The sequence below is a fragment of the Phasianus colchicus genome, chromosome 13 (genome assembly GCF_987193195.1).
Source record: "Phasianus colchicus chromosome 13, bPhaCol1.hap1.1, whole genome shotgun sequence".
Taxonomy (NCBI): domain Eukaryota; kingdom Metazoa; phylum Chordata; class Aves; order Galliformes; family Phasianidae; genus Phasianus; species Phasianus colchicus.
Window position 1 is genome coordinate 16,754,858 of NC_143448.1, and position 16,274 is coordinate 16,771,131.

The 16,274-nt window shown below is 39.0% G+C and overlaps 2 protein-coding genes across 2 annotated transcripts in view; one reads left to right on the forward strand and one right to left on the reverse strand.

The window, feature by feature from the left end:
• The window catches only part of CDH13 (cadherin 13), a 432,460-nt gene extending 429,046 nt beyond the window's left edge, over window positions 1-3,414 (forward strand). The window contains exon 14 of the mRNA XM_031615494.2: window positions 465-3,414. Coding sequence (XP_031471354.1) covers window positions 465-472 — 8 coding nt within the window. The 3' untranslated portion in view covers window positions 473-3,414. The remainder of the gene's footprint in view (window positions 1-464) is intronic.
• Window positions 3,321-10,377, reverse strand: LOC149916182 (uncharacterized). Its single transcript, XM_090149418.1, has 4 exons — window positions 10,187-10,377; window positions 7,968-8,092; window position 6,207; window positions 3,321-3,541 (listed from the first exon to the last, which is right to left on the reverse strand). Exons 1-4 carry the CDS (start codon window positions 10,299-10,301, stop codon window positions 3,336-3,338), a joined length of 447 nt encoding a protein of 148 aa, XP_090005544.1. The 5' UTR covers window positions 10,302-10,377; the 3' UTR covers window positions 3,321-3,335.
• Between the last annotated feature and the right edge of the window lie 5,897 nt (window positions 10,378-16,274).

Here is a 16,274-nt window from a genome sequence, read left to right on the forward strand (position 1 = left end):
CAACATTAATGAAATACGCCAGCTCTTTTAGTCCCTGCTATAGTCACATAACACATAAAGAATTGTTATTTTTAAGAATACATCTGTCTGCTCTTTGCTAGTCAGTGTGCATACGCAAAGGAAGCCCAGTGACATTTTACTCGCACTCTTGCACCAACGTAAGTGAACAAGGTGCCAAGTGGGGAGAATTAGGTTCTGGCTCAAGATTTATACCCAGACCTCTCTGCACTACAACTTCCTGAATGCACCACAAAGGTCTCAGAATGCTCCAGGCGTCGTTTTGGGGTTTTCTCCTGGAGATTTCCTTCTTCACAGTTAATTGTTCCTAAGCCTGGATAATTCATACTGAATAGCTGAGAAATGTGCACGTTCTCCATCAGTAACCTGGAGGAGGTAATAAGACAAAAAGTTAAAAGATACTGTGATCTGCATGGCAATAATCACACTCATTTCCCATCGTTTAGGTCTGTAAGAACTCCTGACATTTGAAGCTGTCCTACCGAGTTGCCATGGCAACGAGAAAAAAGAAAACGTCAGATCTGAAGACTGCAGTTTACAGTTACTGTTCTTCACTACTAGGCCTCAGTTGCTCCAGATTCAGTTTAATTTGCAACCTCACTTAATCTGTCCGACTATACATTGGTGTTTGACAGCCTCTGCCCTAACTTCCATTTATTAATGGATTCCTCTTGCAAGATGCAAGGTTTATGCGAATTTTCACTGAATGTTAAAAGACCATGACATCTAAACTTGACCTTTGGGGAGGAGAAAACAGATTGACTCCATTTTTTTCTAACTGTTGACTTGTTGCTATTCAACTGTTCAGAAAATATTTTGTCTGTGGGTTAGTATTTGTATATGTATGAGTGTATGTATATATATATATATTTATATGGAGAGAAGAGTTATAGGACTGGTTTAGCTTTTATAAAATATTCATCTGGAACGTGCAACTGACAAAGCAGAGTAATACAGCCACAGATGAATCATAACTATTCGACATGGCTAAACCTACTGTACTTGCTTGTTTATAGTGTGGCCAGAAGGAGAGCCTATTGCAGTCATACCACTGAAAAAAGCCACTTTGTTGACACCAAATAAGGCAGGCCCAGGGCTCTGCAGCATCGCTTCTTGTACCTCAGGTTCAGCAAACAGGAAATGCAAGTCCCCCTGGCTTGCTTCTGATCCAAACTTCTCACCTTTTGCCCCAAAACTGAATTTAAGACTCAGCAGGAGCACAGCTCTTCATCTCAGTGCCGGGAGGGAACGCGAGCTCAGATTTGTGAGGCAAGGGGAAGCACTCAGTGCAACCGGCACCATATGGCCACCACCTACAGCAATGGGACATGCTGGGCTGATTTTAAAGGGGCTAAAGTCAGTTTCCTCTATGCTCTTGCAGATAATTATTTGCTGGGGCAATTCGGAAAATTTAAGTCCTTTGTCAGTTCTGCAGACAAAGTAGGTATTGTCTGCATATGAGAAGCTGATTGTAACAACAAAATCAAGGTGCTTCTCAGAAGCACTGGCCTCTCTCTCAGCCTCTGCACAGCTGTCATTACACGTATCAGTGCAAGGAGGAAAACAGATGCCCTATTATCTAAGTGTATTCACACATATCTATAGTTTTGAATATATATATACATACATACACGTGTACACACAGTTTCCAGTTAAGAGTAACAAGAGCATTTCTTTGTGTGTGTAAACTTACCACACTTGTTTGCAGACATGGGGAAAAAAAGGGTGTTCGTTACATATGACTATGAATCCTTTTTTATTCTGTGAGCATGTAAGGTTTAAAAAAGAAAAAAGAAAAAAACTTAACTGTATCAAGATGATCATCTTGTTAATAAATTGTAAATGATCCATCAAAGCTCACACCAAATTTTTATAAAATTAACACAAAAAAAAAGTATACTAGTGACAGACTGTGGCTTTTATTAGAGCTTGCCAGTAACTAGGGTAAGGTAAGTGTCTTAGAATATTTTAATAAACTTGCTTATTTAAAGTTTAAACAAGAAAGCTTCCTTATGCAATAGTACTTTGCAGCTGCATTCTTTAGTTAGCATTTTTACAGTACCTATGAGTCATACTGTATGTTGTCTTTACTACAGTGAAATTATGAGCATATCTTCCACACCACCTATCTGTTTCAATAGTAAAGTTTTTTGGAAGCATTAAAAAGTCCAAACATACATTGAGTTTTCCATAACGCTACACTAGATATTAAATGTGTGTTGGTGGTTAAAAATTGCTGTACAATAGCTTTTCTCTGACTTCCTGTATTGTACCAAATATGACAACCGTTTTTTGTTTTCTTTTGTTTTTTTAATCAAAAGTAATAACAACGGCAACAGAGGGAAAAAACCAGTTTGTGTTGTGAACTTCCCTAGCGCTGTAAATTTCCTGGTAAGATACAAGCTGCCTTCATGCAGGAACCAATTCTCTCTTTCAGTGACTCCTGCAGTCCTGCCCAAGTGGAATCTCCCACTGACCTGGCTTCTCTAGCAGCAGCTCTGCATGTTTCACTTAGCAAAGCAATGCTGTAAGGTGAGTGGGAGTTTCTGTGGAGCAAGGGCTCCAGGAGCAGGCACAGCGAGAAGTGCCTGATCTCAGACATGAACATGGGCGTGCTTCTAGTTTGCTTTCGTTGCCCAGACCTCATAGTAACCACGGGCTGCTGCTTTGTCATCAGCAATCACGGCTTTTTAGAAATAAAACTTTTATGCAAAGTTTTCAAAAGGAAAAACCAACGAATGCATAACACCACTGGATTTTCAGGATACATGTTTAATGAATGAATCCAAATGAACCCAAAGATGAACTGCACCCTCTGCTTTAATCTACAAAACCTCTATCTTGAATAAAAGAGATTATGATATTCTCCCCCTGCAAATGCTCTTTTTCTACTTGCTTTCTTCCTCTCCCTTTCCAGCAAAACCCACCTCTGGAAAGATACCCATTGACGTTAGTGTCATCCCTATCAAGTGCCAGATAAAGATACCCTTTTCTAATTTAAACCAAGGTTCACACAGCATTTGGTGAATCATTCCAAGGGCATCCAAAACCAACAACAAAGAAAAATTTCTTCTGCCTGGAACTGCACTAACAATGGGAAGACTTTTACTACCAATCTGTGCCCGAGGACAAGAGATCTTTCTTCTCGGATAATACTGCAACCTTTTGACATGTAGAAAAGTCAGTACAATGGCTGAAGCTCTGAATCGAGATGCATCAAAGCCTTCATTCACCAGTACCACTATTTCTCCAGACAAACTAAAGCCTCCCAGCCTTTACAGTGCATCTCTAGGCTTCTGACTGAGCTAATCACTGGACTACCCAAGCACACAAAGAGAAGATGAAGCTGCCATATTAATGTTTCCTCTGAGAAACCTGAAACCTGTACCTGAGAACCAACCCTTTTTAACAAGCAATTGGGTCACTTTCTGTGGCAATATACAAATGAAGAACCACATTAGAATTTGAGTTTTCTTACCCAAAAAAGATCGTGGGGTCAGGCTTAAAAAATGATTCTCATTTCCTGTAACAAAAGAGAAAAGATGATGTATTACTTCCTCACAACATTATGAAAGAAACACAGAAGTTACAAAATTAGTTTGTTTTTTTTTAATTTGTTTTGTTTAGCACTCATTCAGCCAAGCTTGCTGGGTTTGTAATACAGGACTTATTCCTACCTTACCTGCTTGGTCACTACAACTTTTATTGCAGTTTTTGTATGTTTGCAGACTTACGGTGCTGTCTGGAGTCAGAAAGGCAGTGAACTTGATTTTCCTTTTGAAACACGCATAAAACGTCTTGTGCAGAAGTCATTTCACTTACAAAAGTATCTGCTGTCAAAACACGAATTGGGTATAACGTTAATCAGTAAGAGTATATTAGCAAGGTAAAGGTCTCCTCTGTGGTACACTTGCTAACTGAACTCTGTACACCTCATGCGTGTGCTTGCAATATGCCTACGTGCATTTATGAATGTACATTTTGTTCAGTAGCTGCAGGACTGAAGATTAAATCAAAGGGAAATCAGCTGAATTTCCCACTGGTTAGCAAGGCAAATTAGCTGTGAGTGGAACACTGACTATTAAACTTTCTGAGCCCTGTTCTCATCCCACTTAACACTGGTGTAAATCAAAGAGCAAACTCTGTTACTAGACTTGTTTGAGCATCAGTTAGTGATACTTAAACAAAAACGTTCATTTAGACTTCCCCACACAGTGGTTTCACTGATGTGCTGCAAACAGTAAAGCAGCAATATTTATCACAGTAGTGTTGACTGCTTATATATAATTGAATGTTTGTCTTTTGTGACATACCAAGAAGCCTACAGCCCAGATGCTTCCCACAGAGCACTTGCTTCCTTCACTGATGACTTTAATGGGTCCCCAGGGAACCCAACCCAATTTGGTTTAACCTCTATTTGAAACGGCTGCGGCCTGTAGTCAAATAATTTGTCCCAGTCTCTCATGTAGTCATTTAAGTTAGGGATCCCTGCAATACAAACCTCATTTATTAAATTATGGGCTTCAAATTAGATCATAGGGACCTAGCTTAAGTGCTCACTGTAACAGAGTGAGCATTTGGAGTTATAGTAACGACTCTTACATCGTTGGTCTTTCCTTTGTGAGGCTTCTTGTTGAGACACTGAAAGAACTGCCACTCTTTGTCTCAGCTGCTTCCAGTACACAGAATTTTGTACACAAGTAATTTTTCGTCACTAGTTATCTAAAGGCCAAGTTTCTTTTTGAATGGATTTAATAATGACTCATTTAATTAAAATAAAAACCACAAGATAAATGATATTAAACAGTCACATCATCTTGAGAACACCAAGTCTAGGACAAAACTCTGATCCTATCTTTCCTTTAATACATCTTCAGAGACTCAATTGTCTGAGAGATGCACTGTCCAATGGTGTCAAAAAGATAAATAACTAAAATAATAATATTTTTTTTTTAAATCAATTCTATGACCTACAATATTTAGGGTTAACATGCAAAGTATTTCAGCAGTAGTTGTAACAGCTATTCTATTTAAAGCAGGTATAGCTGACTGTTTTACTTTGTCAAGCATACAACCATTGACCATACTGTTTTCACATCAGGATATGCTAGTTGGTTTGTATTTGTCCAAATGGAATGGATATACTCATCCACTCTTGGTGGAAAGTTATTAGTTGCACAATTGCTATGTGTGTGTATATATGTAGATATATAGAGATATACACATACATATATAAATATATATATATAATATATGCAGATGGAGACTAATACAACATGGGGACTTGAAATAAGCAGTTTAATCCCATGAATCATGGATGAACACAAGTTAAGGAACAGCTTGGGTGATATATGCTAAACCAGTTTGATTTTTAAAAGGAAAAAAAAAAGAAGGAAAAAAAAATAACCCACAACCAAAAAAACCCCACACTGAAATCCAGGCTTATTCCAACTCTCATGTTGTACTTATGCTAACCTTTAGTTGTCCTCGCTTAATAAAATTTATATCATTTGAAGATATTTATAATTGTTTACGGACTCATTTTTAGTTGTCTGTATAAGCTGGTCATCAGTAGTGAAAATGGGAGGGATTATAGCCAGAATAACTGCATCACTCTGTTTTCAATAGGACAGCTATTCAGGAAAGTTCCATTCAACATTTGAACACTGTACTCCTTCTCTGCATCAACAAGTGACTGTATTTGATGATTTGGGGCTGAAATGAATGTAAAAACAGACGTGTATGTACATGCATGCACATCCTGTTCAGGACTGTAGAATGAGAGCATGTCTGGTGAACTCTGATGGTGAATTCAGTACAAACAAGCTGTGTTGTTACTGCCATTTCAGACAGAAATCATAACAATCTGCCCCATAACAATCTCTAACGTATCACCAAGAAATTTTTTATGTTTTTTTTTAAAGCTCGAGCAAGGAGAAAAATATTTTTGTTTGATTTTCAAAGATACTTATTTCAGCTACTTTTCCAGTTTTTTCTTTGGGCCCTAGTTGCTGAATTGCTTGTTGTTTCTGAGGTGTAAATAAACGTTTTGATTTATGACGTGGTTGCAAAGAAACTTGTAATTTATTTGTGAAATGCTCAAATAAAGGATGTATGGGCTTTTACCTTTTGTCTGGGCATAGACCTTCCTGATGCAATACAGCAAGAACAGAGGACTACAAAATGACCCTGACACTGTCAAAGGCTGGAATAGCCAGAGCTAAGTACAAAAAAGCTCCCACACTGCTCTAAGCAATAGAGATGAATTGTAGCCTTCATCATCATGCCACGTTTATAGAGTGACAAACTGGAGGTCAGAGAGGTAAATAATATTTGACCACACAGGAAAGTAGCAGTAGATTATTCAGCATCTATTCAGCTAACAGTAATGCTATGCTTTGCCACACTTTGTAATAGGAGTTGCACTGAGCCAACCTGGGTCTGACATCCCTAGGCTGGACTGTGCACAGAAGCTTTAATGGATTTTTGTTGCACTTCCTTTCTGCTTCACCTGATCACCTTCCCCACCTACCACCATCATTTCAGCTTACGTAGAAGAGACATCCACAAAAAAATTCACATTGTAACCGAAACAGGCTGAACAAACATCAATCAGAGTGACCTACCTTGGGAAGCTACAGGACTGCACTGCTGTCATCGTGCAGCACTCACTGCTGGCACAGCTGATTACAGGATGGCTTTTAACAGTGAGTACTGCCATAGTCTGTGGTCATGTCTGATGTGCTCAACCACTGTGCTTAAGTGCTGTGGAAGTATAGCTACACAAATACATCGTCTACTTGTTGCCTTGACTCATAAAATCTCAGTCCGCAATTTAGTGCCCTCATGTCCTTCAAACACACTCCTCCAGACCAAGCTGCCCAACTTGCACTGTCCTTCTGCACATTAGCTTGCAACTGCACGTTTTATCAGCAAGGCTTGTATCTTCAGGGTGCTGCATTCCTAGTAGCCCGACTTAAGGTTTGTAAGAAATTATTTTCATTTTTATCTGAGCTCTCATAATCTATAAGGAAGGAAGTGGGGTGCTCTGTGTGCTTTCCTGTGCTGTCAATTGATCCTAGACATTGCCAAAGGGTCCAACAGGTGAAATAATAAATAGCAGCCAGAACCCAGACCAGAATAACTAACAGAAAGCTGGGTAGAATTAAAATCTTGCAGAGAATAGTCACCATAGCTCTGTGACATTATTGTGTCTTTGTCTGGAAATTCTTTTTCTAGCACAAAAACCAGCATCAAATTTCTGAAATTCCTTGAGTTGGTGGTTTGGGTTTTTTCCCTTAGATCTTCTAGGAAGTTATCTAAAGTGACAGAGACATAGAATATCCCTGAAAAGGCTTTTTTACTGCACCTGAGAACAGAGGAAGCTGTAGGAGTGAGGCCAGCACGAGAAGGAAATATTTGAGTACAAACCACTGCAGTTTGCTTTCCCTGAGCCCCACCTCTGTGGATTCCTGCTTTGTATCTTTTGCCGATGGCCTATGGTTTATCAGACACTGAATCCAGAGGTGGTCTTTTATGTGGTTCGTAATAAGTAAAGGATGAAAAAGCGTATTTGACACTTGTGGTTTAACTGAGCAAAAGGTCATTACCTGGAAGCCACCACAGAAGAGCATCACCTCCTTTGGTGTCAGTTGAGATCATTGTCCTAAACTAATGCTGTGCCTTGTACCTCAAAAGCGGCATTTGAAATAGAACAAAGTTAAATCATAAGCAAGGAATTGTTAACAGAGAGAGAAAACGCTGAAGGTTTTTGAGTCAAGTAGAAGTTTTCCATTGCCCTTTCAACCTTTTGCCTCATCTAACACCGCATATTCTGGATTGCAGTCTTACTGTTACTCAGTAACTTTGCACAGTTCAATACAGTTCCATTTTTCTCCTGCAATAGTAAATCAGAACAGTCCCTTCTGGTTTCAGTACAACCTCCTTACCTGCAGAAACAAAGCCAGGGTCATTGCTCCTGCTGTAAAACTACCGGGATGCTCGTCCTCTGCTGCCACGCCTCTGGCCGGACTCCACTCATCCACCTCCCAGTGCATGGTGACCTTCACTGCCCCTGCAGTTACAGCAGCATGTAAGTTACTGCAGTCCTGTACACTTCACCATTATGTTACTACTTATTTCTCTAACTTAACGTTTTCATACGCAATTGCAGGACACTCACCATCATGCTGTGGCTGGATGTACTTTTTATGATTAACTGTCCAAAACAAGAAAAGCAAAAGTATTTACAGTGCTTGTTTACTGCAGGCGTGCTGAAAATTCAGAATGAAATACTATACCCTGGAGTCTTACATTTAAAGAGCTGTTTTCAAAGTGTTCTGCAATAAGTTACAATGCTGAAGTAATTGACTTGGGATAAGGGATGTTCATAACAGCTTTTCTTGGGGTGTGTATTTATTTATTTCTAAAATTTGTCATTGTCTTTCCAAACCGAAGATGGATTTCCAATAGAAGGACATTGAACCAGAGTAGACAATGCTTATGGGATGGACTAAATCTTCACGTCACTAACAGGTTTTTAAAAGTTTTCCTGTATAAATTTGGCCACTGTCCTTTACATTACTTATCTTTCTTCATGCCAGCAAACACCTGGGAACAAATTTTATATGGGGGTTATTTTTCCACTCTAGTTATCTTGTCAGCTCCACCCCTGCTGTAATTGATCTGCTAGGGACAGTGGCAAGATAATGAGGCACTTGGAAATGGCAGCAAATCACAGTGCTTCTTTGTACACAAATAAATAAATGAAACATAACATCAGCTGTGTCTCATTTTTTGTGCTATTTCATCAGCTGCAGTAAAACAACAGTGCTTTAAGATACCTTCCAAGTAGCTATAAAACAAGGATTATAACCTGCCTTGGGGTTATAGCATGTGTTATTGGCTGGTACAGAGGGAGGCAGCTTTTGGTGGGATTTGAACAACCTCCCTCCATTGCCATCCCTAGTATCTACAAGACTAAGAGCTGATTTTTTTCCCCCCATTAACAGTTAAATTAATTATATAACAGTAGGATCTTTTCTTCTTTAAAAGTCATCGTGCTCTAATACACACTGAAATGCTTCCTGCATCTCCAAGTTAATTGTCATCATTTTTCATATCGAGCAAAACCAGTAGTACCTCTAGAGAGAACAGGTGCCCCAATTAACAAACATTCGGTCTTTTGTATACTGGATTGCCAAGAGGAAAAAAAAAAAAATGAGATTAGAGATACTTAATTCATAAAAGGATGATAGCAAACATGACAGAGTTCACCAGTAAAGCAAAGTAGAAGCAATATATCACAGTAATTAGACTAACCCTCGTTACTAGACTGTAAGTCTAAAGGAAAGATTTAAACTTCTTGATCTGCTAAAACCCACGTGTTCAGGTTTTAGCTATTAGTTCCATTGTGTAAGAACTAGACCAGTGCTGGAAAGCCTAGCCACAGTGCCTAACAAATTTTGCCATTGCTACTAATGGTAAAAAACATGAATTTGAAGATGGCTTGCTTTTGGATCCTGCATAAAGAAGCTGAAACAATAACATCTCTAGAGAGTAATCTTTTCTTTGTGCTGAACAAAAGTCCTACATGCTCAGTGCTGCCAAAGGCTCAGTGCAGCTGCTCACCACCGCATTGGCAGGGCTGGCTGCAGGATTTGGACCTATGTGTATCCATCATGCTGCATTCTTTCGCATTTTTACCTCTATCAGATCACAAAGCACCCTCTTCTCACTCTGTTTTGGTGGTAGGGACAGCAAATATAAGGGTAGAAATACAGAATTACTTAGAGGGCTCTGCTGAAAACCATGCTGGGAGCAGAGCTGGTTGGAAACTCAGCCTCCTGGCCAGCACAGAGGCCTGAGAGCCAGGCTGCAGAGGCAGCTCATGCCAGAGCCTCACACAGGCTGGAAGCTGAACCCTCCAAAGCAGGGACCAAAGCCTCAGCCAGTACAGGGCCACGACAAACTTACTTCTAACTGTAGTTGCTGTCATCATTTACACAACCTGGGGGCTGCAGTGCTTTCTTGCATTCACATTTTCTGCTCCTTGGGACTGTGTACTATTTTCTTCAGCAAATGAGCAGTGAGTACATGAAGCTAATGAAAATGCGTGCTGTTTTTAGCTCTGTCTTCTGGGGTTGACTGGGCACAATGCAAGACTTACTTTCTTCACGCAATGGGTTTAAAAAGAAGTCCTCATGTTGCTGCATCTCCTCATTGTCTTTGCCCTGCTTAGATGGAATAAGGGAGAGAAAGGCAGTATGTACATTAAATGTCATACAGCTCACTTATAACAAAGAGAAATACATAAAAAGACTAGTTAGTGTCCAAATCAAGCTATTAAAAATTTCCATATATATACATATAAACACTCACATATATATTATATATTCTCATATACAAATATAGGTGCTAAGGGGAGGAACTTCATCGCCCTCACACACAAAAGAATTGTCTATTTTTCGAATCTGTTATTAATAAGTGAATACTCATTAAGAAGTTCAGTTCGTTGGGAAAAAATGTACTAGGATGCAATTAAACCTACTACAGACTAATTAATATGGGAATTGGGGTGGTTCAAAAATCAATTAAAGAGATGGAAGTGGGGACAGTAGGCAGCACAAACCTATACGTGTCACCTTCATTAGCCCAACAGATGGATGTCCCTGCTACACTGAGGTTTTGCTGAGGGCACTTTTGTTTATTTGTTTGTTTTGAAAGGAAATTTGGAAAAAACATTTTCTAATACGGGTCTTCACAAAATCTGGAAAAATACTGTCTAAAAGGAAATAATAGCAGTATTAGATTTAGACATTATTTATTCCCCTAACAAATTCAGTTGTCATTTGGTTTCTGGAGACCCCACCCTTGGCTCTTTGCATCTTTCATTTAAGCAAACAAGTTTGAAACACTCAAAAGACCATAAAGCTTAACAGAGAATTCTCAGGATGTTTAGTTCCCATGTCATGTAGTATATCTTCCTATAGGAGATCCCACTTAGTTGGCTCTTACCAAAGGCTGTTGATTCAAGAACTGTTCTTACGAGCTGTCCAATTTCTTGCAAGTCAGAAGACATTTAGCAGTTATACTCCAGACTTCTATGAATTGTATCTTGTTACCCTTCTCACAACAGAGAAGAAAAGATGCCAAATCTCTAAGGAAACACTGTTCAAAAAGCATGATAACACTTCTGTTTTCAAATTTTACTTCTTTTTAACTCCACATTTTAGAAGAAGGAAATTACCTGAGTCAAGACTTGACACTCACTTTTGATACAACAGCATCACAAGAGATTAAGAAGCAGAGGGTCCTGTTCAAGAGATGCACTAAAAATTCTTATTCATATCAAAATCGAGGATGATCTTTGGATTGAAAGCCAAAATAAAGTTTGATGATGCTGTCTGTTAACCATGACCCATGTGCCCAGAGATCTGGGTCCTGGCAATGGGAACGTTATAGGCCAGCCTACTCTGATTTCTGCCCTTTGGAGGTCAGTCATTCATTACATAACACAACTTTCCTGCTCCAAGCTGAAGTAAAACATATGTCTAATGCTTTCTTGTTCTGACTGACCTAAGATCTTGGTAACCCAATTGGCTGACTACTGCTTTACACGTTATGTGTCACTGATACAACTCTTGCATTTACACCACGGCATCAGACTATTAATCAGATCAGTTTTCATTTGCTTGTATTTTCCTCCCAGTCTGCAGAACTGTAAATTACCCTGCAGGATGACAAACACAGCTCTGACTGCCGGATCACCGCGTTGCAGAGCTGTGTTATGAAACAAGGCTCGTTCATGGATCCTCATTCATTTGAGAGAGATGTCACTGGCCTAACACAATGGGCTCCTTTCAAGCCCTCCCTTCTATTTCATTCTGTTATTTCTCTGTTAATAAATAAATAAAATCCCCCTTGGTTTATGGCTGCAGGAGATGAAAGAATTCTTTTTTTCTTGTCAACATTGTGTAGTGCTGATGGAGTCTGGCAACAGTCGAGTTCTGGCTCTGACTTCTCTTCTGTTTTCCTTATTAGCATTTTGCTTGGCTGTCCCTGCCAAAGTCTCCTGGACATTTCGGAACGTTGTGAATTGTTGCAAATATTGCAATGTCCAAGTGTGAAATTAACTGCATGGAAACTCCTGGGATCCTGTTAACGGTGTATTAACAATAACCTGGAGTTCACAGGAAACTACAGGCACCTGTTCAACAGGGAACATGTTCTTAAATTGACACTCAATTATCACTGCATATTTTAGCATTGTTTTTGCACCTTATCTAAGACCTACCATTGAGAGCTGAAAGCCTGTTTACTCATTTAAAATCAGTCTTTACAAACCAGAACAAAATGAGAATAATAATAGAAATATATATTAAAAAATGCTTTTTAAAAAGGATTCTAAAAAAGATATTTGCTGCAACTATGGCTTACTTAACTGAATTCAGATGACATACTTCATATTAGCCAGGTGCTTAATTTTAATAATTACCTCTAAGGTATTTTAATCATGTAGGAAATATTTGATTTTTTTTTTTAATTAAAAAAAGAAAGAGAGAAATTGTAACAAAATTCAACTCAGCAAAGGCAATGGCAAATAGTGCTCAAAATACATTTCTGCTAACAGTGGAGCACCTTAAACATTTAATAATTATAGTCAATATTTTCAGACCAGAAAGTTAAAACTTCATGTCTGGAAGTCATTCAGAAAGCATTATATGTTTTAAATCAATCCCCGTGTTATAAAGAAATACGTATTACCAATAGCCTACTATAAAATTAAACCACATCTATATTCAGTCAGCAGCCTAGGAATGATGGGCAGCCTTCAAGAAAGAAAGGTGCTCCTGAGCAGAAGGAAACCCAGTGCCTCCCCATCCTGCTGCCTGTCAATGAATGACTCTCAGGAGACCGGCGGTGTTCTGAGATGCTGGACCTGTCTGGATAGCAAACTGTTTATCAACATCTGAGTAAATCAATCAGCAAGACTTGTTCATTCATTACAGCCCGTGGGTCTGTCACTACTGCAAGCCTTATCTAGCTACAGCTCAGTTTTTTCCTCCTGCCCACTAGACAGCTTTGTCACCCAAACTTATCCAGCGTTTTCAGAGCTCATTTATACTTTGACTTCCTCCAGCCTGATCTGAATGGTCTCTGATTAACGGCTAACGACTGATAGATATTAACCATGGACTTATCCTGAATGTTTAACCACTTTGACAGTAGGAGCATTTTCATTTTATGATCACACTAGACAAATTTAGCTCTGGAATTGAATCCAGAAGCTTTAAGATGTACATGTCCTTCTGATCAGACAGCTCTACTCAGTTTTGAATCCCACCCTTCACATCCCTCAGGACTGGGACACAATATTATCTCATGTAATGAGCACTGCTAAGGATGGGGAGACGAGAGGGAATTTGTCAGCACGTGACTGACTGAATAATATCAAATACCTGATAACTGCATTATGGTCTCTTGTATGCTGAACAGAATAATCTGGCTCTGAAAATATTTTTACACTTATACAAGTTGCTCAGATAACAGCTAGTAAGAAAACACACACACCATCCATATATATACACACACTTATATAAAAGTGATGCTCAGCTAATTCTTTCCTGCTCTCTTGTTACCACTTTAAAGCCATGTTCTCCCCTGAATGTGCATTCAGACAAGCCATACTGACACCAACACCCAATTTATGAAGGGAAAATGTGTTTTCATTACTGCTAATTACCATTCATTGTCATTTTTTCCTGCCTTAAATAACCATTATCATCCCTGCCCTGCTGCTTGATCTCTTTCTTCTATTATTCATCTTTTAACTTTTGTCTCCATCCCATTTCCAGGTTATAACTTTGTAGGACCAAGTTATTATTTTTCAGCCAATAATCTAATTTAAGCATAAAGTAAAACATCCCCAAATTCATTTACTATTGTTTTCATTTCAAATAGTTTAATCTCTCACTTCTAGGTGCTATTTTCTAACAGTACATCTCACTTTCTCTTTTCCCCTCATTTCCTTCCAGTCACTCCACTTTTAATCTAACAATGAAGGAGATTGATTAAATGGTTGACTTGTGCATGAAACAGTCCCAAATGGAAGAATGCCTAACAGTGGTTAAATATTATACACCATCACATTCTAGCTGAAGAAGGAGCGTGACTGACAGCAGTCAGAGCCCTTTCAAAATGCCTTTCTGCACACAATCATTCAGATTTACTGACATATTCTGTCAGTCCTGAGCTTGTCCAACCACTGCTCAAAGGTTTCAGGCTGTGCATATGAATTCTCCAGGACAGTATCTGCTGTAGGTACATACGTGTTCTGCAGAACAGAAGATAGGAAAGGTCTGTAGGGAAAAGTAATTTTTTATTAGTCTTTTTATTAGTCTGCATGATGTAAGTGGGAAACAGAGAAGCTTTTGGAAACTAAGATCTCTGCTGAAGATCCGTGAAAAATGATTTTACTGCATGTTCCAAGGTATATCTTTAATTCCTCACCTGCCCCAGCTGGTCAGATAGAAACCTTATGAACCTTCCATGTCTCATACCCTTCCATCTTCACAGCAACTGCTATTTCTGATGTGTATCAATGTACAAACATAGCTATCTGAGAAACATACTTCTCTTTGGGTCTGCTTGTGGCAAACTAGAAAGGAACTAAAGGAAATTAAACATCTCCTACTCGTGCATCACTTCTCCCTACGAAATCTTCAACTCCTTCCTGAAGAAATGAACAACTCCGGCAAGCCACATCCCTCCTAGAATTCCCAGAAATGCTGACCAGGACATACTGCTGTGAGGTGACAAACAAGAGGTCTCAGAGGCAGTAGTCTCCCAGGAAAAGAAATAAAGAGTTGAATTTCTTACTTTGAAGGGACCCTTTCCTTCGCCTACTAGGTGTCTTGTATGCTGCTTAATCCATGGGTAGGGTCTGAGGACACTGCAGCTGAAGGATGAAGGCCTTCCATGCAGGTCTAAGGAAAACCACCCGTGCTTGAAGAATTTAAACCTAGAAAGAGGTGGTAACTACAGGCTGCAACCACTGAGAAACATCTCAGTCTTCAACATAACTTTGAACTCAGGCACTTAATTGCTGAGAAAATGTGATTGGTTTCTGTGGATCTGCACAAAACTATGTAGAATTATCCTCTATGGAGCTCCACTTTTAAGTGCAAGTGATACTCAGTTTGAGGTAATAACTACCAGGAACAGGCTTATCATCTTCTCCTTGCTGTTTCTCATCACAGTGCAGCCACCACGCGTCCCTTTGTGTCTCACCAAGTCTGGAGTTTTGATTTGCAGTTATTTGATCAGTCGAAGTTGTCAAACCAGGGTTGAGAACAGCACTTAAAGTGAGAAATACTGGGAGGAGGAACCAGGATCCAGCATAATTCTACTCTGCAAATTCACACACTAATTTAAATTGGGAAAAAGGCCATAACCCGATCCTCAGGGGTTCCATAGAGAACGAATTTGGGCTGCAGGTAGAATTTAATTACCACACAACTTTAAATGGTTGTTGTTTGAAAGGCAGGTGCTAGAATTGAAGCTTCAAGCTTATACTAAAAGGAAAACCCCCAAAAAAAACAAAAACAAAGGACTATAGTAATGGCTGTGAAGTACATACATTAAGCAGCAAAAGGCTTTTGTTGCATGTAGTTACTGTAATTTAGCTTGTGTCATTACTTGAATGTAGACACGGTAGCTGTTTTGCTGCAGCCTTGGCTTTTCTAATTTAAATACCTTTGTTGGAACTTTAACTTGTCAGGGAAAATTAGAATATTCACAAAATACACAGAACTCTGATTGAATTGATAACAAAGCTTTCCAAGTTCTAATCATATTCAGCATTTGTGTTCTTTTGCTTTAAGTGTAGAAACATAATGAAATAATCCCATAACAAAGCTTGATGAAAGTGGCAATTAAAAAGGAATCGATCTGATACATCCTGTTCTTCAAATTGCTACACTCTGTAAAATGTAAAACTCCATCTCCTTTGTGAAAGCTTTCGTTTCCCATCTTGATTAGGCAAATATTGAAAACAATAAACATTTTTCTCAAAACTGAGCCTTTAATATGGACTAGAAGGAGTGCACTATGGATATTACATTTTCCACAGAAGACTGGCTTTCACATTAGTGTTTGCTATTAGCACATTTCATGGCACTCCATCATACTGTCTTTCACTCAAATCCTACATTTGTCGGAGCAGATGGAAAGTTAGTTTAAATTAATTGAAAGCA